This window comes from Ammospiza nelsoni, chromosome 22 (assembly GCF_027579445.1).
Source record: "Ammospiza nelsoni isolate bAmmNel1 chromosome 22, bAmmNel1.pri, whole genome shotgun sequence".
Classification (NCBI taxonomy): Eukaryota; Metazoa; Chordata; class Aves; order Passeriformes; family Passerellidae; genus Ammospiza; species Ammospiza nelsoni.
This window is the reverse complement of record NC_080654.1, coordinates 6,086,590-6,112,037: the sequence shown is the minus strand read 5'-3', so window position 1 is coordinate 6,112,037 and position 25,448 is coordinate 6,086,590. Positions and strand designations below refer to the sequence as shown.

General features: G+C 54.4%; 1 protein-coding gene across 1 annotated transcript; it reads left to right on the top strand.

Moving 5' to 3' along the window:
- The first annotated feature begins 894 nt into the window (after positions 1-894).
- On the top strand, positions 895-24,276 carry RCC2 (regulator of chromosome condensation 2). Its single transcript, XM_059487436.1, has 14 exons — positions 895-952; positions 1,119-1,193; positions 2,725-3,035; positions 4,977-5,070; positions 8,243-8,386; positions 10,752-10,883; positions 12,104-12,192; positions 13,115-13,229; positions 14,854-15,020; positions 16,976-17,156; positions 18,989-19,094; positions 19,182-19,254; positions 20,825-20,902; positions 23,933-24,276. Exons 3-14 carry the CDS (start codon positions 2,727-2,729, stop codon positions 24,035-24,037), a joined length of 1,593 nt encoding a protein of 530 aa, XP_059343419.1. The 5' UTR covers positions 895-952; positions 1,119-1,193; positions 2,725-2,726; the 3' UTR covers positions 24,038-24,276.
- The last annotated feature ends 1,172 nt before the right edge of the window (positions 24,277-25,448 follow it).

Below are 25,448 nucleotides of genomic sequence, written 5' to 3'. Positions count from 1 at the left end.
ATGGAACAAGTGGGTTTATGATTTTTTTGGGAACAAACCCCAAAAATGCACATGAAATCCCTGCATTTATAATTTTTTGGGGAACAAACTCCACAGAATCCTTACATTTATGATTTTTTGGGGGGAACAAACTCTATGGAATCTGTACATTTATTTTTTGGGAACAAACCCTATGGAATGCCTGCATTTATGATGTTTTGGGAAACAAACCCCATGGAACCTGTGGGGTTTTTTTTTTTGGGGGGGGGGGTAACAAACCCTCTGGAATCCTTACATTATGATTTTTTGGGGAACAAACTCTATGGAATCCCCGCAATTATGATTTTTTTGGGGGACAAACCCCACCGAATCCTTACATTTATGATTTTTTGGGGAAAAAAAAAAACCCCTTGGAATCCTTACATTCCAATCTTTACATTCCGTATTATTTTGAGGAGGGGCGAACAAACCTTATGGAATCCGTGCATTTATTATTTATAATATTTTGGCGTAGAAACCCCGCGGCATCCATACATTTATGATTTTTTTTTTTTTTTTTTTGTGTGGGGAACAAACCCCACAAAATCCTTGCATTAAGCCCCCTACCACCACCACCCTACACCCACCTTTCCTCTGGGATGGGGGGGGAAGGGGGTGTGAAAAAAAAAAAAAAAAAAAAAACACAAAAATCCCATTCCCCCTTCCTCAAACCCCCAAATCCTCAGATCCGATTTCGCAAAAAACGGGATGCGGAGGAGGGGCAGGACCGGGGGATATTCGGAGTCTTCCAGCCCTAAAGATGGAGCTGCTGGAGCCGCCGGAGCTGCGGGGCTCGGGGCCGCTCCCTCGCGGCCGCCCGGGATCCGGGCTCTTCTTTCTCCCTTTCCCCCTTTTCCTGCCCATCCATCCATCCATGTGCTTCTGTTTTGTATTGTCCCGCTCCTCGCCCGCACTCCCGCTTCCAGGGCATTCGGTGGGTGGGATTTGAGCAGGAAAAAAGAGAAAAAAAAAAAAAAAAACCAAAAAAAAAAAAAAAAAACAACCAACGAGGAGGAGGAGGGGAAAAAAAAAAAAGAAAAAAAAAAAAAACTCACCCAAAATTACCTTTTTTTTTTTTTTTTCTTCTTTTCCTGCAACAGGAACCGCCACCAAAAATAGTGCAAAGGCCCCGCGCCGCCGCTTTCTTTATGCTGCACCTCTCGCCCTAAAATCAGGTTTGGAATTGGGGGGTTAAAAAGTGGGGTTTGGGGGGTTTGGGGAGAGGGGTTTGGGGAGGGACGGGGGGGGGCGGAAAAATGGTTTTAAAAAAAAAAAAAAGGGGGAAAAAATAAAAGGCGGATCCACGTGGTGCGAGGGGGGCAGACAGAGATCCCATTGTTCCAGGGAAATCTGGGAATGGGAGCGCGGGGGGGCGGCGGGATGGACACGGGGGAGACCCCCGGGGGGGCTCTGCCCCTTCCCCAATCCACTAAATCGCCCCCACCCCGAAATCCGGCGGCAGCGCCCCGAGAGCGCCGGGGCTTTGGGGGTTTGGGGGTTCCGGGCGGTTTGGGGTGGGGATCCCAAATTCCCCCCGGTGCTCCCCTTGCCCCGCGATCCGCTTTGTCTCCGGGCCCTTTTCCTGCCCCGGATCCCCTGTGGGAACCCCCCGGGACCCTCCTGTGCACCCCCAAATCTCCCCGCGACCCCCCGTGTGTCCCCTTTGCACTTTCCAGCTCCCCCTTTTCCCGACCCCCTTTTCCAGCTCCCTCTCTTCCTGACCCCCTTTCCAAATCCCTTTTCCAGACCCCCTTTCCAGTCCCCCTTTTCTAGCTCCCCTTCCCTCTCCCCGTGCCCCCCTCATTCCATGTCCCCCAAATCCCCCATTTTCCCCTCCCCATGTCCCCAAATCGCATTTGTCCCATCCCATGTCCCCCAAGTCTCCCCATGTCCCCTGGCTGGGGGTCACCTGTGTCCACACATCCCCCCAAACCCCCTTGATGTCCCCATGTCTCCCACATCCCCCCAGTCCCCCCATCTGCCCCCATTCAGGATCCCCTCATATCACCCCCACAGGGGGTCCCCCCTTTCTCCCCCACGTCCCCGCTCTGTCCCCTCATTAGGGGTTCCACCTCTTATCCCCTCATGGCCACCACGGTGGGTCCCCCTTTTCCCCTCACCCCGTATCCCCCTTCTCCCCTCCAGCTGGGGTCCCTTATGTCCCCACACCCTGTCCCCCATCTCCCCTCAGCCCTTGTCCCCCTGCATCCCCTCCATGTCCCACTCACGGGGGTCTCCCCTTTCTGCTCCCATCCCGTCTCCCCTCATATCTCGCCCAACTCTCCTCATCCCATGTTCCCCAGATCTCCCATCTTCCCTCACCCCCTGACCCCAAATCTCTCATCTCTCCTCACCCCATGTCCCCGCCCTCACCCCGTCCCTGAAATCTCCCCTCTCTCTTCACCCCCTGTCCCCCCATCTCCCCTCACCCCGTGTCCCCTCTCATTCCCTAGTGCCCCCCCCACAGCGACTCCCTCTCCGTCCCCCTTTCCCCTCACTGTGTCCCCTCACCCCACTTCCCCCATTTCCCCTCACTGTTCCTCCTCACGAGGTGTCCCCATCTCCCCTCACCACGTGTCCCGGCGTCTGTGGGTGTCTGTCTCTGGGTGTCTCTGGGTGTCTGTGTGTCCCTGCCTGCCTGTCTGTGTGTCGCTGTCTGTGTGTCCGTGTGTCGCTGTCGGTGCGGCGGCTGACGCGTTCCCGCAGCCATGCCCCGCAGGAAGGCGGCGGGGCCGCCCTGGGACGCTGCGGGCCCGGGCCCTCAGGGCGGCGGGCGGCGGCGGCCGGGTCCTCAGGGCGGCGGGCGGCGGCGGCCCCGGCCCAGCGGCGGCAGCAGCGGCGGCAGCAGCGAGGAGGAGGCGCCCCGGGAGCGGCGGCCGCGGGACGGCAGCCCCGGGGCCCGCAGGCCCGGCAGGCCCGGCGGGGCGGCGGCAGCGGCGGCGGCGGGGCCCGGAGGCCCCGGGGCCCGCGGGCAGAGCATGGTGATCTGCGAGCCCGAGCACAGCAAGGAGCGCATCGTGAGCTCGGGGGGGAGGGCGGCAGCAGCCCCGGGACCCTGGGGTACCCCCCGTGCCCCGTTGTGCCCCATGAGAGATCCCCACTGTGCCACCATTGTGCCCCCAGTGTGCCCCCATTGTGCCACATTGCACATCCCCCCCGTGCCCCATTGCGCCCCATGAGACACCCCCAGTGTGCCCCCATTGTGCCCCATGAGACACCCCCACTGTGCCTCATTACACCCCCCTACTGTGCCCCCATTGTGCCCCATGAGACACCCCCAGTGTGCCCTCATTGTGCCCCATTACACACCCCCACTGTGCCCCTATTGTGCCCCTTTATACACCCCCGCCGTGCCCCCTTGTACCTACTGTTCCACCCCTAATACACCCCAAAACCCCTGCAGCCCCTGATGCCCCCCATCCCACCCCACTGCACCCCAAATTCCACCCCACTGCACCCCCTGACCTCCGTCCCACCCCACTGCAGCCCTTCCAGCACCCCATCATTGCCCCCATGTCCCTGCTGTCCCCATGTCCCTGCTGGCTCTGTCCCCAGTGTCCCCCACATCCCCTCTGCACCCCCAATGTCCCCTGTGTACCCCACACCCCAAATGTCCCCCACATCCCCCACGATGCCATGTCCCATGTGTCCCCTACATCCCCAATGTCCCCTGTGTCCTCCCCATCCCCGCTGCTCCTTCTGTCCCCACATTCCTGTTCCAGATGACCCCAAGGTCCCTCACATTCCCCACATCTTCCCCCCTTCCTGATGTCCCCGATGTCCCATGTCCCTCCCATCCCCAGTGTCCCCAGTGTCCCCAATGTCCTGTGTCCCACCCTCAATATCCCCAATGTCCTGTGTCCCTCCCATCCCGTGTCCCACAATGTCCCCATGTCCCCCACATCCCTGATGTCCCACAATGTTCCATGTCCCTACATCCCTGATGTCCCCAATATGCCCCATGTCCCCAGCCTCCCACTCACCCTCAAAGTCCTCCATGTCCTCTCATGTTCCTGATGTCCCCATGTCCCTGATGTTCTTGATGTCCCCAGGTCCCCAATCCCTGATGTCCCACAGTGTCCCGTGTCCCTCACATCCTTGATGTCCTCAATATCCCCCACAATGTCCCCAGTATCCCCCATGTCCCCCCACATCCCTGATGTCCCACAATGTCCCCTGTGTCCCCCACAGCCCTGATGTCCCCAATGTCCCCAGCATCCCACTCACCCCCAAAGTCTTCCATGTCCTCCTGTTCCTGATGTCCCTGTGTCTCCCTGTCCCCGTGTCCCTGATGTTCCCGACGTCTCCTGATGTCCCCAATATCCCCCACAATGTCCCCAGTATCCCCCACAATGTCCCCCACAGCCCTGATGTTCCCAATGTCCCCAGCATCCCCCTCACCCCTAAAGTCCTCCACGTCCTCCCGTGTTCCTGATGTCCCCATGTCCCTGATGTCCCAATGTCCCCCATGTCCTTGATGTCCCTGATGCCCCTGTGTCCCTAATGTCCCCATGTCCCTGATGCCCATGTCCCTGATGTCCCTGTGTCTCTGATATCCCCGTGTCTCTCTGTCCTTGATGTCCCCATGTCCCCAATGTCCCCAGTGTTCCTGATGTCCCCCAATGTCCTTGATGTCCCTGATGTTGATGTCCCCAATGCCCATGTCCCCTGATGTCCCCCATCCCCTGATGTCCTCCATGTCCTCAATGTCCCTGATGTCCCCTGATGTCCCCAATGTCCCCAATGCCCGCCATGTCCCTGATGTCCCCAATGTCCCCTGATGTCCCCAATGCCCCCCATGTCCCTGATGTCCCCAATGTTCCCAATGTCCCCTGGTGTCCCCAATGTCCCCTGATGTCCCCAATGCCCCCCATGTCCCCAATGTCCCCTGATGTCCCCAATGCCCCCCATGTCCCCGATGTCCCCTGATGTCCCCTGATGTCGCCGTGTCCCCACAGAAGCTCGAGGGCTCCAAGAGCCGGGGGCAGCTCCTGATCTTCGGTGCCACCAACTGGGACCTGATTGGCCGCAAGGAGGTGCCCAAGCAGCAGGGTAGGGTGGCTAATTAACTAATTACCTGCTTAATTAGTCATTAATGAACCCTGGGGGGCAGGGAAGGGCTGCTTATTAACTGGTTAATTAGTCATTAATGAGTGGTGTGGGGCAGGCAACTCTGGTTAATTACCTGCTGTTAATTAGTAATTAATGAATGGTTTGGGGCAGGGTAGGGGCTCATTATTGGTTCATTAATTAATTGGTATTAATTAGTAATCAATGAATGGTTTGGGGCAGGGTAGGGGCTCATTAATAGCTGATTACTTTGGGTTAATTAGTAATCAATGAATGATTTGGGGCAGGGTAGGGCCACATTTATGGCTGGGATTAATTGGTATTGATTCGAGGTTAATTAGTAATTAATAAATGTTTTGGGGTAAGGTAGAGATCCTTAATAGCTGGTTAATTAATTGGTATTGACTATTAATTAATTAATTAACTAATAATTTATTAATTATTAGTTATTACCAATGCAGGGTTTGGGGCAGAGTAGGGGCTCACTAATAGCTGTGATTAATTTGTATTAATTAGTAATCAATGAACAGTTTGGGGCAGGGTAGGGCCACCTTAATGGCTGGGATTAATTGGTATTGATTTGAGGTTAATTAGTAATTAATAAATGTTTTTGGGCAAGGTAGATGTCCTTAATAGTTGATTAATTAATTGGTATTAATTATTAATTAATTAACTTATAATTTATTTATTATTATCAATGAAGGGCTTGGGGCAGGGTAGGGGCTCATTAATCGGTCATTAATTAATTGGTATTAATTAGTAATCAGTGAACAGTTTGGGGCAGGATAGGGCCCCATTAATGGCTGGGATTAATTGGTATTGATTTGAGGTTAATTAGTAATCAATAAATGTTTTGGGGCAGGGTAGAGGTCCTTGATAGATGATTAATTAATTGGTATCAATTAGTAGTCAGTGAAGGGTTTGGAGCAAATTAGGAGCTCACTAATGGCTATGATTAATTGGTATTAAGTAGCAATTAATGAATGTTTTGGGACAGGATAGGGGCTCGTTAATGGCTGATTCGTTATTAATTGGTAATCAATGAACATTTTGGGACAGGATAGGGGCTCACTAATGGCTGTGATCAATTGGTATTAATTAGTAATTAATGAATGTTTTGGAGCAGGGTAAGGCCTCATTAAGGGGTGATTATTGCTATTAATTATGTATTAGGGCAGAGTAGGGCCCTCATTATTGGCGGTGTGATTAATTGGTGCTAATTTGTAATTAATGAATTCAAGTAGCATCTCCTACTTTGGGCCAGAATTTGGGGTGCCCTGGGTGTCCAGCAGAGCCAATGGATTTATAGTTCATTAATTTTCCTGTTTATGTTAATTGCTTCTATTTAGTAAATTAATCAATTAATTAATTAACTGAGGAGGGAGTCACAGCTTTATCTCTCCAGCAGAGCCAAATTAAGGCTTTGTTTATTTCTGATGCATTTATAGTTCGTTAATTTTACTGATTGTGTTTATGTCGTTCTAATTAATTAATCAATTAACTGGGGGAGGAGCCTCAGTTTCACCCCTTAATTGGAGCAGGTTTGAGTCCAAATTAAGACTTTGCTTATTTTAGATCCATTTATAGTTCATCAATTGATCTCCTCCTTTTCATGTATTTATATTTAATTAATATTAATATCTAATTCACTTTAAAGCTGGTTAATTAGGGAGGAGCCACAGTTTGATACAATAATTTGGGGTGCACCAGATCTATGGCAAAGCAAAACAAATTGGAATCTTTTGTAGTCCATTCCTTTTCCTGATTATTTTTATCTATTTCTAATTAATTATTTTCATTAATTACCGGGGAGGAGCCACAATTTCACCCCTTAATTGGGGCAGGTTTGAGGGGGCACCAGCTCTGCCTAATTAAGCCTCTGTTTCATTTTCAGTTCATTAATTATCTCCTTCTATTTAGGGGATATATTTAATTAATATTAAAAGTTAGCATTTAAATTGATTAATATTTAAAATTAACGAGCTGGGGGAGGAGTCACAGTTTTAGGTTTTAATTTGGGCCAGAATTTGGGGCCCAAAATTATTTTCCTGGATTGTTTTTCTGGGTGATTTTCCCGGTATTCCCAGATTTCCCAGATGATTTTCCTGGATTTTCCAGGATATTCCAGAATTATTTTCCCAGTGTTCCCAGATGATTTTCCCAGTTGATTTTCCCACATTTTCCTGGATAATTTTCCTGGATTTTCCCAATGCTCCCAGATGATTTTCCTGATGATTTTCCCAGAATTTCCTGGATTTTCCTGGATTACTTTCCTGGATGATTGTCCTGGATTTTCCCAGATCATTTTCCCAGGTTTCCCAGGATGATTATCCCATATTATTTTCCTGACTTTTCCAGGATAATTTTCCCAGATTTTCCTGTATTATTTTTCTGGATATTTTCCCAGCTGATTTTCCTGGCTGGTTTTCCCAGATGTTTCTGTATTATTTTCCTGGATTTTCCCAGATGATTTTCCTGGATTATTTTCCCAGTATTCCCAGATGATTTTCCTGGCTGATTTTCCCAGATTTTCCTGTATTATTTTTCTGGATATTCCAGGATAATTTTCCCAGATTTTCCTGTATTGTATTCCTGGATTTTCCTGCCTTTTCCCAGACGATTTTCCTGAATTTTCCCAGATGATTTTCCTGGCTGATTTTCCCAGATTTTTCCAGATTATTTTTCTGGATTTTCCAGGATAATTTTCCTAGATTTTCCTGTATTGTATTCCTGGATTTTCCTGAATTTTCCCAGACGATTTTCCTGAATTTTCCCAGATGATTTTCCTGGATTTTCCCAGATTGTTTTCCTGGGATTCCCAGATTATTTTTATGGCTAATTTTCCCAGATTTTTCCAGATTATTTTCCTGGATTTTCCAGGATAATTTTCCCAGATTTTCCTGTATTTTTTCCCTGGATTTTCCTGTATTATTTTCCTGGATAATTTTCCTGCATTTCCCTGGACAATTTTCCTGAATTTTCCCAAGATGATTTTCCAGAATTTTTCTGGATTTTCCCCGATTATTTTCCCAGTATTCCTAGATGATTTTCCTGGATTTTCTCAGATGATTTTCCTGGTATTCCCAGATGATTTTCCTGGCTGATTTTCCCAGATGATTTTCCTGATCCCGCTGTCATTCCCGGTGTTTTCCAGCGGCGTACCGGAACCTGGGCCAGAACCTGTGGGGGCCTCACCGCTACGGGAGCCTGGGGGGGCTGCGCGTGCGCTCGGTGGTGTCGGGGCCCTGCGCCGCCCACAGCCTGCTGATCACGGCCGAGGGCAAGCTCTGGAGCTGGGGTGAGCTGGAGCCGTCCTGGGAACCAGGCTGGGAGAATGGGATCCATCCAGGGAACCAGGCTGGGATAATGGGATCCATCCAGGGAACCAGGCTGGGAGAGTGGGATCCATCCAGGGAACCAGGCTGGGATAATGGGATCCATCCAGGGAACTTGGCTGGGAGAGTGGGATCCATCCAGGGAACCAGGATGGGGTGAGCTGGAGCCATCCTGGGAACCCAGCTGGGAGAGTGGGATCCATCCAGGGAACCAGGCTGGGAGAGTGGGATCCATCCTGGGAACCCAGCTGGGATAGTGGGATCCATCCTGGGAACCAGGCTGGGAGAGTGGGATCCATCCAGGGAACCAGGCTGGGAGAGTGGGATCCATCCTGGGAACCCAGCTGGGAGGGTGGGATCCATCCTGGGAACTTGGCTGGGATAGTGGGATCCATCCAGGGAACCCAGCTGGGAGAGCGGGATCCATCCAAGGAACCAGGCTGGGAGAGCGAGATCCATCCAGGGAACCCCCCTGGGATAATGGGATCCATCCAGGGAACCCCCCTGGGATAATGGGATCCATCCTGGGAACCCGGCTGGGAGAGTGGGATCCATCCAGGGAACCCTCCAGGAGAGCAGGAGCCATCCTGGGGACCAGGCTGGGATAATGGGGTCAGCTGAGGAACCTCCCAGGAGAGCAGGATCCATCACGGGAACCAGGCTGGGATAATGGGATGCATCCAGGGAAGCCCCCCCCAGAGAGCAGGAGCCATCCTGGGAACCAGGCTGGGGGAGCAGGATCCATCCTGGGAACTCCCCATGGGATAATGGGGTCAGCCAGGGAACCCCCCTGGGATAGTGAGATCAGCCTGGGAAGCAAACTGGGAGAGTGGGATCCATCCGGGGAACGAGGAACCCCCCCGAGATAATGGGGTCATCTGGGGAACCTCCTTGGGATAGCAGGACCAGCCTGGGAACCAAACTGGGAGAGCAGGATCCATCCTGGGAACTCCCCCCTCCGAGAGTGGGATCCATCTGGGGAACCTTCACTGGGATAGTGGGATCCATCCTGGGAACCAGGCTGGGCTACTGGGATCCATCCCAGGAACCCGGTTGGGATAGTGGGATCCATCCAGGAAACCCCCCGGAAAGCAGGATCCATCCTGGGAACCAGACTGGGTGAGGGGGATCCATCCTGGGAACCCCCCCAGGAGAGCAGGAGCCATCCCGGGAACTCCCCCTGGGATAATGGGGTCAGCTGGGGAACCTCCCTGGGAGAGCAGGATCTGTCTTTTTAACCAGGCTGGGAGAGCGTGATCCATCCAGGGAACCCTCACTGGGATAGCGGGATCCATCCCAGGAACACCCCTGAGAGAGCGGGATCAGCCTGGGAACCCCCCCCGCAGGATAGCAGGATCTGTCCTGGGAAACCCTCTGGGAGAGCAGGATCCATCCCAGGAATGGGCTGGGATAGTGGGATCTGTCCTGGGAACCCTCTTGGGATAGCAGGATCAGCATGGGAACCAAACTGTGAGAGCGGGATCCATCTGGGGAACCCTCACTGGGATAATGGGATCCATCCCAGGAGCTGCCCTGGGGGAGCAGAATCCATGCTGGGACTGAGCTGGGATAATGGGATCCATCCCAGGAACCAGGCTGGGATAATGGGATCTGTCCTGGGAACCCTCTTGGGATAGCAGGATTAGCCTGGGAACCAAACTGGGAGAGCGGGATCCATCTGAGGAACCCTCACTGGGATAATGGGATCCATCCCAGGAGCCCCCCTGGGAGAGCAGAATCCATGCTGGGACTGAGCTGGGATGATGGGATCCATGCCAGGAGCCAGGCTGGGATAGTGGGATCTGTCCTGGGAACCCTCTTGGGATAGCAGGATCAGCCTGGGAACCAAACTGTGAGAGCGGGATCCATCCTGGGAACCCAGCTGGGATAATGGGATCCATTCCGGGGACCCCCCTGGGAGAGCAGAATCCATGCTGGGACTGAGCTGGGATAATGGGATCCATCCCAGGAACCAGGCTGGGATAGTGGGATCTGTACTGGGAACCCCCCTGGGATAGCAGGATCCATCTTGGCAACCCCCCTGGGAGAGCGGGGTCATTGGGAACCCGTGGGATAATGGGATCAGGGGAAACCCCTGGGATTCCAGGATCAATAGGAATATTCCTGGGATAATGGGATCAGCAGGAACCTCTGGGATAGCAAGATCAGAGGGAACCCCTGGGATAGCAAGATCAGAGGGATCAGCTGTGAACCCCTGGGATAACGGGATCAGAGGAAACCCCTGGGATAGCAGGATCAGCAGGGACTCCTCTGGGATTCCGGGATCAGCGGGCACCCCTGTGACTGCGGGAATTTTGGGATCCGCAGGGCGGAACGAGAAGGGGCAGCTGGGCCACGGGGACACGAAGCGCGTGGAGGCGCCGCGGCCGATCGAGGCCCTGGGCAGCGAGGCCATCGTGGCGGCCGCCTGCGGCAGGAACCACACCCTGGCACTGACCGGTACCCACGGACACGGGGCTGGATCCTGGGAAACGGGGCTGGGTCCTGAGAAATGGGGTGGGATCCCGGGGACACGGGGCTGGATCCTGAGAAATGGCCCTGGATCCTGGGGACATGGGGCTGGATCCCAGGACATGGGGCTGGATCCCAGGACATGGGGCTGGATCTCGGGAAACGGGTCTGGATCACAGGACACGGGGCTGGATGCTGGGAAATGGCCCTGGATGCTGGGAGATGGCCCTGGATCCTGGGGCATGGGGCTGGATCCTGGGAAATGGCCCCAGATCCTGGGAAATGGGACTAGATCTCGTGAAATTGCCCTGGATCCTGGGACACAGGGCTGGATCCTGGGGAAATGGCCCTGGATCCTGGGGAAACAGGACTGGATCCTGGGAAATGGGGCCAGACCCCAGGACACAGAGCTGGATCCTGGGACATGGGGCTGGATCCTGGGACATGGAGCTGGATCCCGGGACACGGGGCTGGATCCTGGAAAATGGGGCTGGATCCTGGGAAATGGCCCCAGATCCCGGATGTGGGGCTGGATTCTGAGATATGGGCCCTGGGGAAACGGGGCCCTGGATCCTGGGACACGGGGCTGGATCCTGGGAAATAGCCCTGGATCCCAGGAAGCAGAACTGGATCCTGGGACATGGGGCTGGATCCTGGGAAATGGTCTTGGATCCTGGGAAGCAGGGCTGGATCCCAGAAAATGGGGCTGGATCCCAGAAAATGGGGCTGGATCCTGGGAGATGGGGCTGGATCCCAAGGAAAGGGGCTGGATCCTGGGAAACCCTGGCAGATTCCAGGAAACTGCACTGAATCGCAGGAAATGGCCCAATCCTGGGAAACAGCTCCATCCCAGGAAACTGCCCAATCCTGGGAAACTCCCCTGATCCTGGGAAAGCTGCCCCAAATCCGCTCCTTTCCCAGGAATACTGCCCCAAATCCACCCCTTTCACCGCCAAAAATCCACCCTTTTTGTCTCAAATCCACCCCTTTTTCCCAAAAATCCAGGAAAACTGCCCTTAAATCTGCCCCTTTTGCCCCCAAATTCTGGGAAAACTGCCCCAAAATCCACCCCTTTTCCTTCAAAATCCACCCCTTTTCCTTCAAAATCCACCCCTTTTCCCCCCAAATCTGCCCCTTTTACCCCTAAATTCTGGGACAACAGTCCCAAAATCCCGGTTTTTCCCCCAAAATTCCCGTTTTCCCCGCAGAGAGCGGCTCCGTGTTCGCCTTCGGGGAGAACAAGCTGGGCCAGCTGGGGCTGGGGAACCAGACGGACGCCGTGCCCAGCCCCACCCAGGTACGGACCCCAAACCCCAATTTGGGGGAAATCCCAGGGATTTTGGGGCTTTTAGTGACAAATTCCCTAAAAACCCCTCGGGGTGCACAATTCCCTCCCAGCCAGGAGCCATTTCCAGCTGTGGTGGGGAGAGGAAAAGCCAAGATTTGGAAATTAATTTTTGAGGATTTTAGGGATTTTCTGATGGAAGTTCCTTTGGTTTTCCCATTTCCCAAATTTTTGATCCAGTTTTTCCTGCTTTTCCCGCGGATCAAGGATTTCCCATGGAAAATTCCCCTTTTTTCCTTCTTCCTGTGTTTTCTGATCCAGTTTTTCCAGCTTTTCCCACGGATCAAGGATTTCCCATGGAAATTCTCCTCTTTTCCCACATTTGTCTGATCCTGTTTTTCCTGCTTTTCCTGTGTTTTTCTGATCCCTTTTTACCTGCTCTTCCCATGTCCTTGATCCCATTTTCCCTGCCAATCAGGGATTTCCCATGGAAATTCCCCATTTTACCCTTTTTTCCTGGCCTTTCTGATCACATTTTTCCAGCTTTTCCCACATTTCTGATCCCGATTTTTCTCAGTTTGTCTGATCCCATTTTTATGGATTTTCCCAAATTTCTCATCCTCATTTTCCCAGGTTTTTCTGATCTCATTTTTCTGGATTTTCCCAAATTTCTCATCCCCATTTCCCCAGGTTTTTCTGATCCCATTTTTCCAGCTTTTCCTGTGTTTCTGATCCCCATTTTCCCCCTTTTCCAGGTTTTTCTGATCCCATTTTCCACCCTTTCCTGTGTTTGTGATCCCCATTTTTGCTCTTCTCCCATATTTCTGATCCCATTTTCCCAGTTTTTCTGATGCCCTTTCCCATTTTCCCGGATTTTCTGATCCCCCTTTCCCATTTTCCTGGATTTCCTGACCCCATTCCCGTTTTTTCCCAGATCCTGTACAATGGGCAGCCGATCTCCAAGCTGGGCTGCGGGGCCGAGTTCAGCATGGTCATGGACTGCAAGGGCAACCTGTATTCCTTTGGGTGCCCCGAGTACGGCCAGCTGGGTACGGGATTTGGGATCTATGGGATCACACCATGGGGTCACCCTATGGGAATGGGATTTGGGATCACCCCATGGGAACCTGTATTCCTTCGGGTGCCCCGAGTACGGCCAGCTGGGTACAGGATTTGGGATCACCCCATGGGAATGGGATTTGGGATCATCCCATGGCAATGGGATTTGGGATCATCCCATGGGAACCTGTATTCCTTCGGGTGCCCCGAGTACGGCCAGCTGGGTATGGGATTTGGGATCTATGGAATGGGATCATCCCATGGGAATGGGATTTGGGATCATCCCACGGGAATGGGATTTGGGATTATCTCATGGCAATGGGATTTGGGATCACCCCATGGGAACCTGTATTCCTTTGGGTGTCAGGAGTACGGCCAGCTGGGTACGGGATTTGGGATCTATGGAATGGGATCACCCTGTGGGAATGGGATTTGGGATCATCCCACAGGAATGGGATTTGGGATTATCTCATGGCAATGGGATTTGGGATCACCCCATGGGAACCTGTATTCCTTTGGGTGCCCCGAGTACGGGCAGCTGGGCACGGGATTTGGGTTCATCCCATGGGAATGGGATCACCCCATGGGAACCTCTATTCCTTTGGGTGTCAGGAGTACGGCCAGCTGGGTACGGGATTTGGGATCACCCCATGGCAATGGGATTTGAAATCATCCCATGGGAATGGGATTTGGGATCACCCCATGGGAACCTGTATTCCTTTGGGTGCCCCGAGTACGGCCAGCTGGGTACAGGATTTGGGACCATCCCATGGGAACGGGATTTGGGATCATCCCATGAGAATGGGATCACCCATGGGATCACCCCATGGGAACCTGTGTTCCTTTGGGTGTCCGGAGTATGGCCAGCTGGGTATGGGATTTGGGTTTATCCCATGGGATCATCCAGTGGAATTTGGGATCATCCCATGGGATCATCCAGTGGGATTAGGGCTGGTTTGGTATCAACCCGTGGAGTGGGGGCAGTTTGGGATGATCCCATGGGATCGGGGTGGTTCAGGGTGATCCCATAGGATTGGGGTGGTTTGGGATGACCCTGTGGGATGGGGGCAGTTCAGGATCCCCCTGTGGAGTCAGGGCACTTTGGGATGACCCCTTGGGATGGGGTGGTTTGGGATGACCCCGCAGAATGGGGCAGTTCGGGATGACCCTGTGGGATCAGGATGGTTCGGGATCACCCCATGGGATTGGAGTGGTTCAGGATGACCCCACAGGATGGGGCAGTTCAGGATCACCCCATGGGATCAGGATGGTTCGGGATCACCCCATGGGATGGGGCCAGGTTCAGGATGACCCCACAGGATCGGGGTGGTTCAGAGTGATTCCATGGGATGGGGTGGTTCAGGATGACCCCACAGGATGGGGCAGTTCAGGATCACTCTGTGGGATTGGGGCCGTTCAAGATCATGCCATGGGATCGGGGCAGTTTGGGATGACTTTGCAGGACCGAGGAGGTTCGGGATGACCCTGTGGGACTGGGGCAGTTCGGGATGACCCCACAGGATCGGGGCAGTTCGAGATCACCCCATAGGATCGGGGCAGTTTGGGATGACCCCACAGGACGCTCAGGCCGGCTGTGCCCCGTTCGCATTCCAGGGCACAATTCCGACGGGAAGTTCATCGCGCGGGCGCAGCGCATCGAGTACGACTGCGAGCTGCTGCCGCGGCGCGTGGCGCTCTTCGTGGAGCGCACCAAGGACGGGCAGGTGCTGCCCGTGCCCAACGTCGTGGTCAGGGACGTGGCCTGCGGGGCCAACCACACGGTACGGGAATGTGGGATTGGGAATATGGGATAATGGGACTGGGATAACGGGAATGGGTCAGGGACGTGGCCTGCGGGGCCAACCACACGGTACGGGAATGTGGGATTGGGAATATGGGATAATGGGACCGGGATAACGGGAATGGGTCAGGGACATGGCCTGCGGGGCCAACCACACGGTACGGGAATGTGGGAATGTGGGATTGGGATAATGAGAATGGGTCAGGGACGCGGCCTGCGGGGCCAACTACATAGTATGGGCATGTGGGATAATGGGATAATGGGATTGGGATTACGGGAAGGGTTCAGGGACGTGGCCTGCGGGGCCAACCACATGGTACGGGAACATGGGAATATGGGATTGGGATAATGGGAATGGGTCAGGGACGTGGCCTGCGGGGCCAACCATACAGTATGGGAATAGGGAATATGGGATTGGGATAATGGGAATATGGGAATGGGTCAGGCATGTGGGACCAGCCACAGGGTACTGGAATAAGGGAATGGTATAATGGGATCAGGATAATGGGAATGGGTCAGAGACATAGCCTGCTGGGCCAGCCACACAGTATGGGAAGGTGGGAATGGGATAATGGGATTGGGAATATGGGAATGGGTCAGGGACGTGGCCTTTGGGGCCAACCACACAGTACGGGAATGTGAGATCAGGATAATGGGATTGGGATAACGGGAATAGGTCAGGGACATGGCCTGCGGGGCCAACCACACCGTACAGGAATATGGGATCAGGATTGTGGGAATGGGATAATGGGAATGGGTGCAGGAATGGGAATGGGAGAGGGAGAATGGACAGGAATGGGAGAGGGCAGCTCTCAGCCATTGCTCCCCCCTTCCCAGCTGGGGCTGCATTCCCAGGAATGTACTTTCCTGGGATTTGGTATCTCTGAACCCCTGCTCCCTCCCTCCATCCCAGCTGGTGCTGGATCCCAGAAGCACGTGTTCTCCTGGGATTTGGCATCTGGGATTTGGGATTTGGGATTTCTGAGGCTGTTTTACCTATTTCCCAGCTGGTGCTGGATTCCCAGAAGCGCGTGTTCTCTGGGGCTTTGGGATCTGGGATCTGAGGCTGTTTTCCCTGTTTCCCAGCTGGTGCTGGACTCCCAGAAGCGCGTGTTCTCCTGGGGGTTTGGGATTTGGGGTTTGGGATTTGGGATCTCTGAGTTTCCTGTCCCCATCCCAGCTGGTGCTGGATTCCCAGAAGCGCGTGTTCTCTTGGGATTTGGGATTTCTGAGGCTGTTTTCCCTGTTTCCCAGCTGGTGCTGGACTCCCAGAAGTGCGTGTTCTCCTGGGATTTAGGTTTTGGGATTTGGGATTTGGGGTTTGGGATTTGGGATCTGAGGCTGTTTTCCCTTTTCCAGCTGGTGCTGGACTCCCAGAAGCGCGTGTTTTCCTGGGGGTTTGGGGTTGGGATTTGGGATCTCTGAGTTTCCTGTCCCCATCCCAGCTGGTGCTGGATTCCCAGAAGCGCGTGTTCTCCTAGGATTTGGGTTTTGGGATCTCTGAGGCTGTTTTCAGTGTTTCCCAGCTGGTGCTGGGTTCCCAGAAGCGCATGTTCTCCTGGGATCTGGGATTTGGGATTTGGGATCTGAGGCTGTTTTCCCTGTTTCCCAGCTGGTGCTGGACTCCCAGAAGTGCGTGTTCTCCTGGGATTTGGGATTTGGGGTTTGGGATTTGGGATTTGAGGCTGTTTTCCCTTTTCCAGCTGGTGCTGGACTCCCAGAAGCGCGTGTTTTCCTGGGGGTTTGGGGTTGGGTTTTGGGATCTCTGAGTTTCCTGTCCCCATCCCAGCTGGTGCTGGATTCCCAGAAGCGCATGTTCTCCTGGGATTTGGGATTTCTGAGGCTGTTTCCCGTGTTTCCCAGCTGGTGCTGGATTCCCAGAAGCACATGTTCTCCTGGGATTTGGGATCTGAGGCTGTTTTCCCTGTTTCCCAGCTGGTGCTGGACTCCCAGAAGCGCGTGTTCTCCTGGGGCTTTGGTGGCTACGGGCGCCTGGGCCACGCGGAGCAGAAGGACGAGATGGTTCCCAGGCTGGTGAAGCTCTTCGACTTCCCGGGGCGCGGCGCCGCCCAGATCTACGCGGGATACACCTGCTCCTTCGCCGTCAGCGAGACCGGTGCGAATTCGGGATTTGGGATTTGGGAATGCCGGGGGGATGGCAGCAAGATGGGTGGAATTTGGGATCCGGGATTTGGCTGGGGAGGATGGCAGTGAGACAGGTGGGATTCAGGATTTGGGAATGCTTGGGGGGATGGCAGCAAGAGCGGTGGGGATTCAGGATTCCGAATCTGGAAATGCCCGGGGGATGGCAGTGAGACGGGTGGAATTCGAGATTCAGGAATGGCAGTGGGGATGGCAGCAAGATGGGTGGGATTCAGGATTTGGGAATGCCAGGAATGATGGGGGGGTGGCAGTGAGATGGGTGGGGATCTGGGGTTTGGGAATGCTGGGGGGGGATGGTAGCAAGATGGGTGGGGTTTGGGATACGGGATATGGGAATGCTGCAGGGGATGGCAGTGAGATGTGTGGGGATCTGGGATTTGGGATTTGGGAATGCTAGGGGGATGGCAATGAGACGGGTAGGATACAGGATTGGGATTTGGGAATGCTGGGGGGATGGCAGTGACATGGGTGGGGTACGGGATTGGGGTTCAGGAATGCCGGGGGGATGGCAGTGAGATGGGTGGGGATCTGGGATTTGGGAATGCTGGGGGGGATAGCAGTGAGACAGGTGGGATTTGGGATTCGGGAATGCCAGGAGGATGGCAGCAAGATGGGTGGGATTTGGGGATGCTAGGAATGCCAGGGGGATGGCAGTGAGATGGGTGGGATTTGTGATAGAGGATTTGGGAATGCTGGGGGGAATGCCACGAGATGGGTGGGGATTCAGGATCCGGGACTCAGGAATGCCAGGAGGGATGGCAGCAAGATGGGTGGGATATGGGATTTGGGAATGCTGGGGGGTATGGCAGTGAGATGGGTGGGATTTGGGAATGCCAGGAATGCTGAGGGGATGGCAGTGAGATGAGTGGGATTTGTGATACAGGATAAATTATATGGGAATGCTGGGGGTGATGGCAGCAAGGTGGGTGGGGTTTGGGATATGGGATTTGGGAATGCTGGGGGGGGAATGCCAGCGAGACAGGTGGGATATGAGATCGGGATTTGGGAATGCCAGGGGCTGTGGCAGCGAGATGGGTGGGATACGGGATTTGGGAATGCTGGGGGGGATGGCAGTGAGACAGGTGGGATTTGGGATTCGGGAATGCCAGGGGATGGCAGCGAGACGGGTAGGATACAAGATCGGGATTTGGGAATTCTGGGGGGGATCGCAGTGAGATGGGTGGGGATTCAACATTCAGGATTTGGGAATGCCAGGGGGATGGCAGTGAGATGAGTGGGATATGGGAATGCCGGGGGGATGGCAGTGACACGTGTGGGATACAGGATTTGGGAATGCTGGGGGATGGCAGCGAGACAGGTGGGATACAGGATTTGGGAATGCTGAGGGTGATGGCAGAAGATGGATGGGAATACAGAATCTGGAATTTGGGAATGCTGGGGGAAATGGCAGTGGGACAGATGGGAATTTGGGATCTGGGAATGCTGGGGGGCTGTCAGTGAAACAGGTGTGAATTTGGGATTTGGGAGTGCTGAAGGGGGGCTGGCAATGGGACAGGTGGGAATGCCAGGATCCCAGGATTTGGGAATGCTGGGAGAAAGGTGGACTGACATGTGGGATTCCCAGGGATTTGGGAACTCCAGGGAGCCATGGCCTGATAGGTGGGATCCCAGAGATCCCTGACAGGTGAGATTCCTGGGAATGCTGTGATTTGGGAATTCTGGGGGAGGCAGGCCCTAACAGGTGGGATCCCAGGGATCCTTGACAGGTGGATTTCCCAGGATTTGGGAATTCCGGGCTCGGTGCCCTGACAGGCTCCCTTGCAGGTGGGTTGTTCTTCTGGGGCGCCACCAACACCTCCCGGGAGTCCACCATGTACCCCAAGGCCGTGCAGGACCTGTGCGGGTGGAAGATCCGCAGCCTGGCCTGCGGGTGAGTGTGGATATGGGAATTCCCGACCCCAAATCCCGGGATCTGGGCCCTGGGGCACTCAGGGATCAGGGATCACCTCCCTTGCAGGAAGAGCTCCGTCATCGTGGCGGCCGACGAGAGCACCATCAGCTGGGGGCCCTCGCCCACCTTCGGGGAGCTGGTAATGAATTACACCCCAAAAACCCCAAATAAACCCCCAAAACTTCAAATAAACTCCAAATAAACCCCAAACAAAACCCCAAATCCTCCAAAGTGACACCCCAAGTCCCCCAAAGTGACATCCCCAAATCCACCGTCAGCTGGGGGCCCTTGCCCACCTTCGGGGAGCTGGTAATGAGTGACACCCCAAAAAAACCCCAAATAAACCCCAAACTGACACCACAAAAACCCCAAACTGACACGCCAAACCCACCATCAGCTGGGGCCCTCGCCCACCTTCGGGGAGCTGGTAATGAATGACACCCCAAAAAAACCCAAAAACCCCAAATTACACCCCAAATCCCCCAAACTGACACCACAAATCCCCCAACCTCTGACATCCCCAAACCCACTATCAGCTGGGGACCCTCAGCCCCCTTCAGGAACTGATACTGAATGATACCCCAAAAAAAACCCAAATAAAACCCCAAATAACACCCCAAATCCCCCAAACTGACACCCCAAACCCACCGTCAGCTGGGGGCCCTCACCCACCTTTAGGGAGCTGGTACCAACACCCAAAAAACCCCAAGTAAAATCCCAAATCCCCCAAAGTGACACCCTTAATACTCCAAGGAACCCCAAACTGGCACCCCAAACCCATCATCAGCTGGAGACCCTCACCCACCTTTGGTGAGCTGGTATTGAATAAAACCCCAAATAAAGCCCCAAAAGACACCCCAAAAACCCCAAATGACACCATGAACTGACACGCCAAACCCACCATCAGCTGGAGGCCCTCGACCACCTTTGGGGAGCTGGTACTTAATGACACCCCCAAAAAAACCCCAAATGACACCCTAAATCCCCCAAACAGTCACCTCAGATACCCCTGGGAACCCCAGACAGACGTCCCAAATCCCCCAAACCCTGGGGCCCAGCCCCTCTGGCCCCACTGGGCATTCCCTGTCCACGGGGTGTTCCCACAGGGATATGGGGACCACAAACCCAAATCCCCCAAAGGGACACCCCAAATCCCCCAAACCCCACTGACCATTCCCTGTCCATGGAATGTTCCCACAGGGATGTGGGGACCACAAAACCCCAAATCCCCCAAAGGGTCACCCCAAATCCCCCAAACCCCACTGACCATTCCCTGTCCATGGAATGTTCCCACAGGGATGTGGGGACCACAAAACCCCAAATGCCCCAAAGGGACACCCCAAAACCCCAAATCCCCCAAACCCCACTGACCATTCCCTGTCCATAGAATGTTCCCACAGGGATATGGGGACCACAAAACCCCAAATCCCCCAAAGGGACACCCCAAAACTCCAATTCCCCCAAACCCTGGGGCCTTACTGAGCATTCCTGTCCGTGGGATGTTCCCACAGGGATATAGGGACCACAAAACCCCAAATCCCCCAAAGGGACACCCCAAAACCCCAAATCCCACTGACCATTCCCTGTCCATGGAATGTTCCCACAGGGATATGGGGATGACAAACTCAAATCCCCCCAAAGGGACACCCCAAATCCCCCAAACCCCAGGGCCCCACTGAGCATTCCCTGTCCATGGAATGTTCCCACAGGGATATGGGGACCACAAACCCAAATCGTCCACGGCGGCACAGGAGGTGAAAACCCTGGATGGGATCTACACCGAGCAGGTGAGGGCACCCCACAGGGTTTGGGGTGAGGGATGCACGGGGGGCTCATCCCATCTGTGGGAGGGGGGACATACAGGGACTCATTTGGGGTGGCTGAGGTTGTGTGACCTCATCCCACCTGTGGGGTGATGGGGGGACATATGGGGACTCATATGGGGTGGCTGAGGCTGTGTGAGTTAAGCACATCCATGGGATGCTGGAGAGGGGCACCTGCATTCTCCTTAAATAATTTGGGGTGGCTGAGGCTGTGCCAAGCTCATCACACCTGTGGGGTGAGGAAGGGAGCACCTGGATCCCCCTAAAATAAATGGGGGACACTGAGACCCTACACAACCCATCCCACCTGTGGGGTGATGCAGGGAGGCCCTTTCCCTAAAATGAACAGGAATGGGAGGCCCTGTCAGGGATATGGGCCCATCCCATGGAATAAATAGGGACACTGAGGCCATAACTCATCACACCTGTGGGGTGAGGCAGGAGCACCTGAATCCCCCTAAAATAAATGGAGGGGGGCTCATGGCACCCATGGGGTGATGGAGAGAGAATACAAGGGGCCATTCCCTAAAATAATTTGGGGTGGATGAGACTTCACACAGCTCATCCCACCTGTGGGGTGAGGGAGGGAGCACCTGGATCCCCCTAAAATGAACGGGGACACCAAGGCAGTGCCCAGCTCATCACACCTGGCTATGCCCTAAAATAATTTGGGGTGGCTGAGACTCCACACAGCTCGTCACACCCCTGGGGTGAGGGAGGGAGGACAGGGGGGACCCTCCCCATGGATAAACCCAGGGGTGAGGCCTTGCCCAGCTCGTGACACCCATGGGGTGATGGAGAGAGGGCACAGGAGGGCTGGTCCCTAAATTAAACAGGGAAACTGAGGCCGTTCCCTAAATTAAACAGGGAGGCCATTCCCTAAATTAAACAGGGAAATTGAGGCTGTGCCCATCACATCCATGGGGTCATGGAGAGGGCACATGGGGCTATTCCCTAAAATAAACAGGGAAACTGAGGCCATTCCCTAAATTAAGCAGGGAAACTGGGGCCATACACAACTCATCACTTCCATGGGGTCATGGAGAGGGCACATGGGGCTATTCCCTAAAATAAACAGGGAAATTGAGGCCGTGCCCAGCTCGTGACACCCATGGGGCCCTCCCCTAAAGCAAACAGGGCAGTGAGGCCGTGCACAGCTCATCACACCTGTGGGTGATGCAGGGAGGGCACCAGGAGCTGTTCCCTAAAATAAACGGGGAATAAACTGAGGCTGTGCACAGCTCATCACATCCAGGGGGCCCTCCCCTAAAAAAAACAGGGAAACTGAGGCCGTGACACCCATGGGTGATGTGTGTAAATCCCCTTTAAATAAACCCAGGGCTGAGGCCATACGCAGCCTGTGACACCAGGATCCATTCCCTAAATAAACAGGGACACTGAGGCTGTGCCCAGCCTGTGACACCAGGATCCATTCCCTAAAATAAACAGGGACACTGAGGCTGTGCCCAGCCTGTGACACCAGGATCCATTCCCTAAAATAAACAGGGACACTGAGGCTGTGCCCAGCCTGTGACACCAGGATCCAATCCCTAAATAAACAGGGACACTGAGGCTGTGCCCAGCCTGTGACAGTGGGATCCATTCCCTAAAATAAACAGGGACCCTGAGGCTGTGCCCAGCCTGTGACAGTGGGATCCATTCCCTAAAATAAACTGGGACACTGAGGCTGTGCCCAGCCTGTGACACCAGGATCCATTCCCTAAAATAAACAGGGACACTGAGGCTGTGCCCAGCCTGTGACACCAGGATCCAATCCCTAAATAAACAGGGACACTGAGGCTGTGCCCAGCCTGTGACACCAGGATCCAATCCCTAAATAAACAGGGACACTGAGGCTGTGCCCAGCCTGTGACAGTGGGATCCATTCCCTAAAATAAACAGGGACCCTGAGGCTGTGCCCAGCCTGTGACAGTGGGATCCATTCCCTAAAATAAACTGGGACACTGAGGTCATTCCCAGCCCATCCATCACATTGGGGTCCAATCCCTAAAATAACCAGGGACACTGGGGCCGTGCCCAGCCTGTGGCACCCGTGGGAATGTGGGAGGACAGGTCCTGCGGCTGAGGCCGTGCCCAGCCTGTGACACCCATGGGTGCCCTGCAGGGGGTGCAGGGCCCTTCCCTAAAACTCCCTTGGGATGCTCCAGCCCAGCCTGGATCCCAGCAGGCAGGAGGGATCCCCGGGAAGGCTCCAGATCCCCTCTGCTCCCCCTTTCCCTTTTCCATGGGCAGTGTCCACTCCTAGGTGACCCTTCCCAGTTGCATAGGCATTCCCACTCCCAGCTGACCCTTTCCCAATTCCGTGGGTATTCCAGCTGACCCATTCTCATTCCTAGTGATCATGGGCTATTCACACTCCCATTCAATTTCCTGACCCATTCCCATTCCTGTTCCCTTTCCCATTCCAAGTCCCCATGGGCTATTCCCACTCCCACCTGACCCATTCCCATTCCAGGCAGCCATGGGTCATTCCCATTCCCAACTGACCCATTCCCGTTCCAGGTGCCCATGGGCTATTCCCATTCCCATTCTTGTTCCCATTCCCGTTCCAGATGCCCATGGGCTATTCCCACTCCCAGCTGACCCATTCCCATTCCAGGAGGCCATGGGCTATTCCCATTCCCATTCCTGTTCCCATTCCAGGTGGCCATGGGCTATTCCCATTCCTGTTCCCATTCCCGTTCCAGGTGGCCATGGGCTATTCCCATTCCCATTCCTGTTCCCATTCCCGTTCCAGGTGCCCATGGGCTATTCCCATTCCCATTCCTGTTCCCATTCCTGTTCCAGGTGCCCATGGGTATTCCCATTCCCATTCCTGTTTCCATTCCCATTCCAGGTGGCCATGGCTATTCCCATTCCTGTTCCCATTCCCGTTCCAGGTGGCCATGGGCTATTCCCATTCCCAACTGACCCATTCCCATTCCAGGTGGCCATGGGCTATTCCCATTCCCAACTGACCCATTCCCATTCCAGGTGGCCATGGGCTATTCCCACTCTCTGGTGATCGCCCGGGACGAGTCGGAGGCGGAGCAGGAGAAGCTGCGGAAGCTGCCGGAGTACAACCCCCGCACCCTCTGAGGGGCCCCGATCCCGATCCCAATCCCGCTTCTCCATCCCGGCCGCCATGCTCCCTCCCCGCTCCCGCACTCCCAGCCCTCGGCAGGGTCACTCCCACCCCCATTCCCGGCTTTTGGAATTCCCCACCGCGGCCGGGCCTCCCGGCACGTCCCGCCCCGGGTTTTGTAGGGCCTGGCCTTGAATTATTTTTTATTTTATTTGTATTTTTCCGCAGCTTTTTTTTATTGTTTCCTGTTTTTCCAGCCCCGAATCTCCCCGGCTGCTGGCTCGGGATCGCTCTGGGGATCTGATCCCGGCTTGGGATCCCTTTAGGGATCTGGGATCCCTAAAGAGCAGCTGCCAACACCTGGTTTTTCCCCCCAATATTCCCATTTTTTTCCCCCCAATATTCCCATTTTTCCTCCCAATATTCCCATTTTTTGCTGGTTTTCCCTACTCTGGGTGCTACAGTTTTTGGGATTTCCCCCCTCCCAGCCCTCCAGCATCCGCAGGGATCCCGGATCCCATCCCAGCAGCATTCCCGGGCTCCCCACCCTCGCCCACCCCGGGGACATCTCAGGGATCACGAGGGGAGTCCCAAAGGAATTTTTTTCCTGGGAATTCGGGGTTTTTTTTCCTTCTGGCGGATGGTTTGGCCCGGGATCAGCCGGAATTCCCACATTCCCAGTTCCCTCCGTGCCAGGTCACTGTGCTGGAATCTCGAGGTGCCTTCAGGAGCAGAGCCCGGCTCTGCCCCGCGCCATTCCCGCTCCCTTCGGGCCGTTTTTAGGGATTCTCCTGGATTTTTCCATGGATTTTTTGCTCCTTCCCATCTCCCCCGGGGCGGCACTCGGGGAGTTTGCAGTAAAAAAAAATGGGTTTTGGTCAATTTTTGGGATCGGGGGTCATTTTCCAGGGGGTATGGAGAGGGGAGATCCCGGCTGGGGGGAAAATTCCAAATCACACTTTTCTAGCAGTGTTTAGGATGGAAATCACCAAAACCCCGCTTGGAGCCCCAAAAGCTGCGGGGGTGGGGGGGTCATTCCCACATTCCAGACAGGCCATTCCTGCATTCCTGAGGAATTCCCAGATTCGGGAAGGATCCAGGAGGCTCATTCCTGCATTCCCGGGGAATTCTCAGCTCAAGGGGTCGTTCCTGGGGAATTCCCAGGGTTCAGGAAGGATCCGGGGGTGCTGTTCCCACATTCTCATGGGGCCATTCCCGCATTCCCAGGGAATTCCCAGATTTGGGAAGGATCCAGGATGGTCATTCCTGCATTCCCATGGCGCCATTCCCAAGGAATTCCCAGATTCGGGAAGGGTCCAGGAAGCTCATTCCTGCATTCCTGGGGAATTCTCACCTCAGGAAAGATCCTCGGGGGTCATTCCCAAGGGGTCATTCCCGGGGAATTCCCAGGTTCGAGAAGGATCC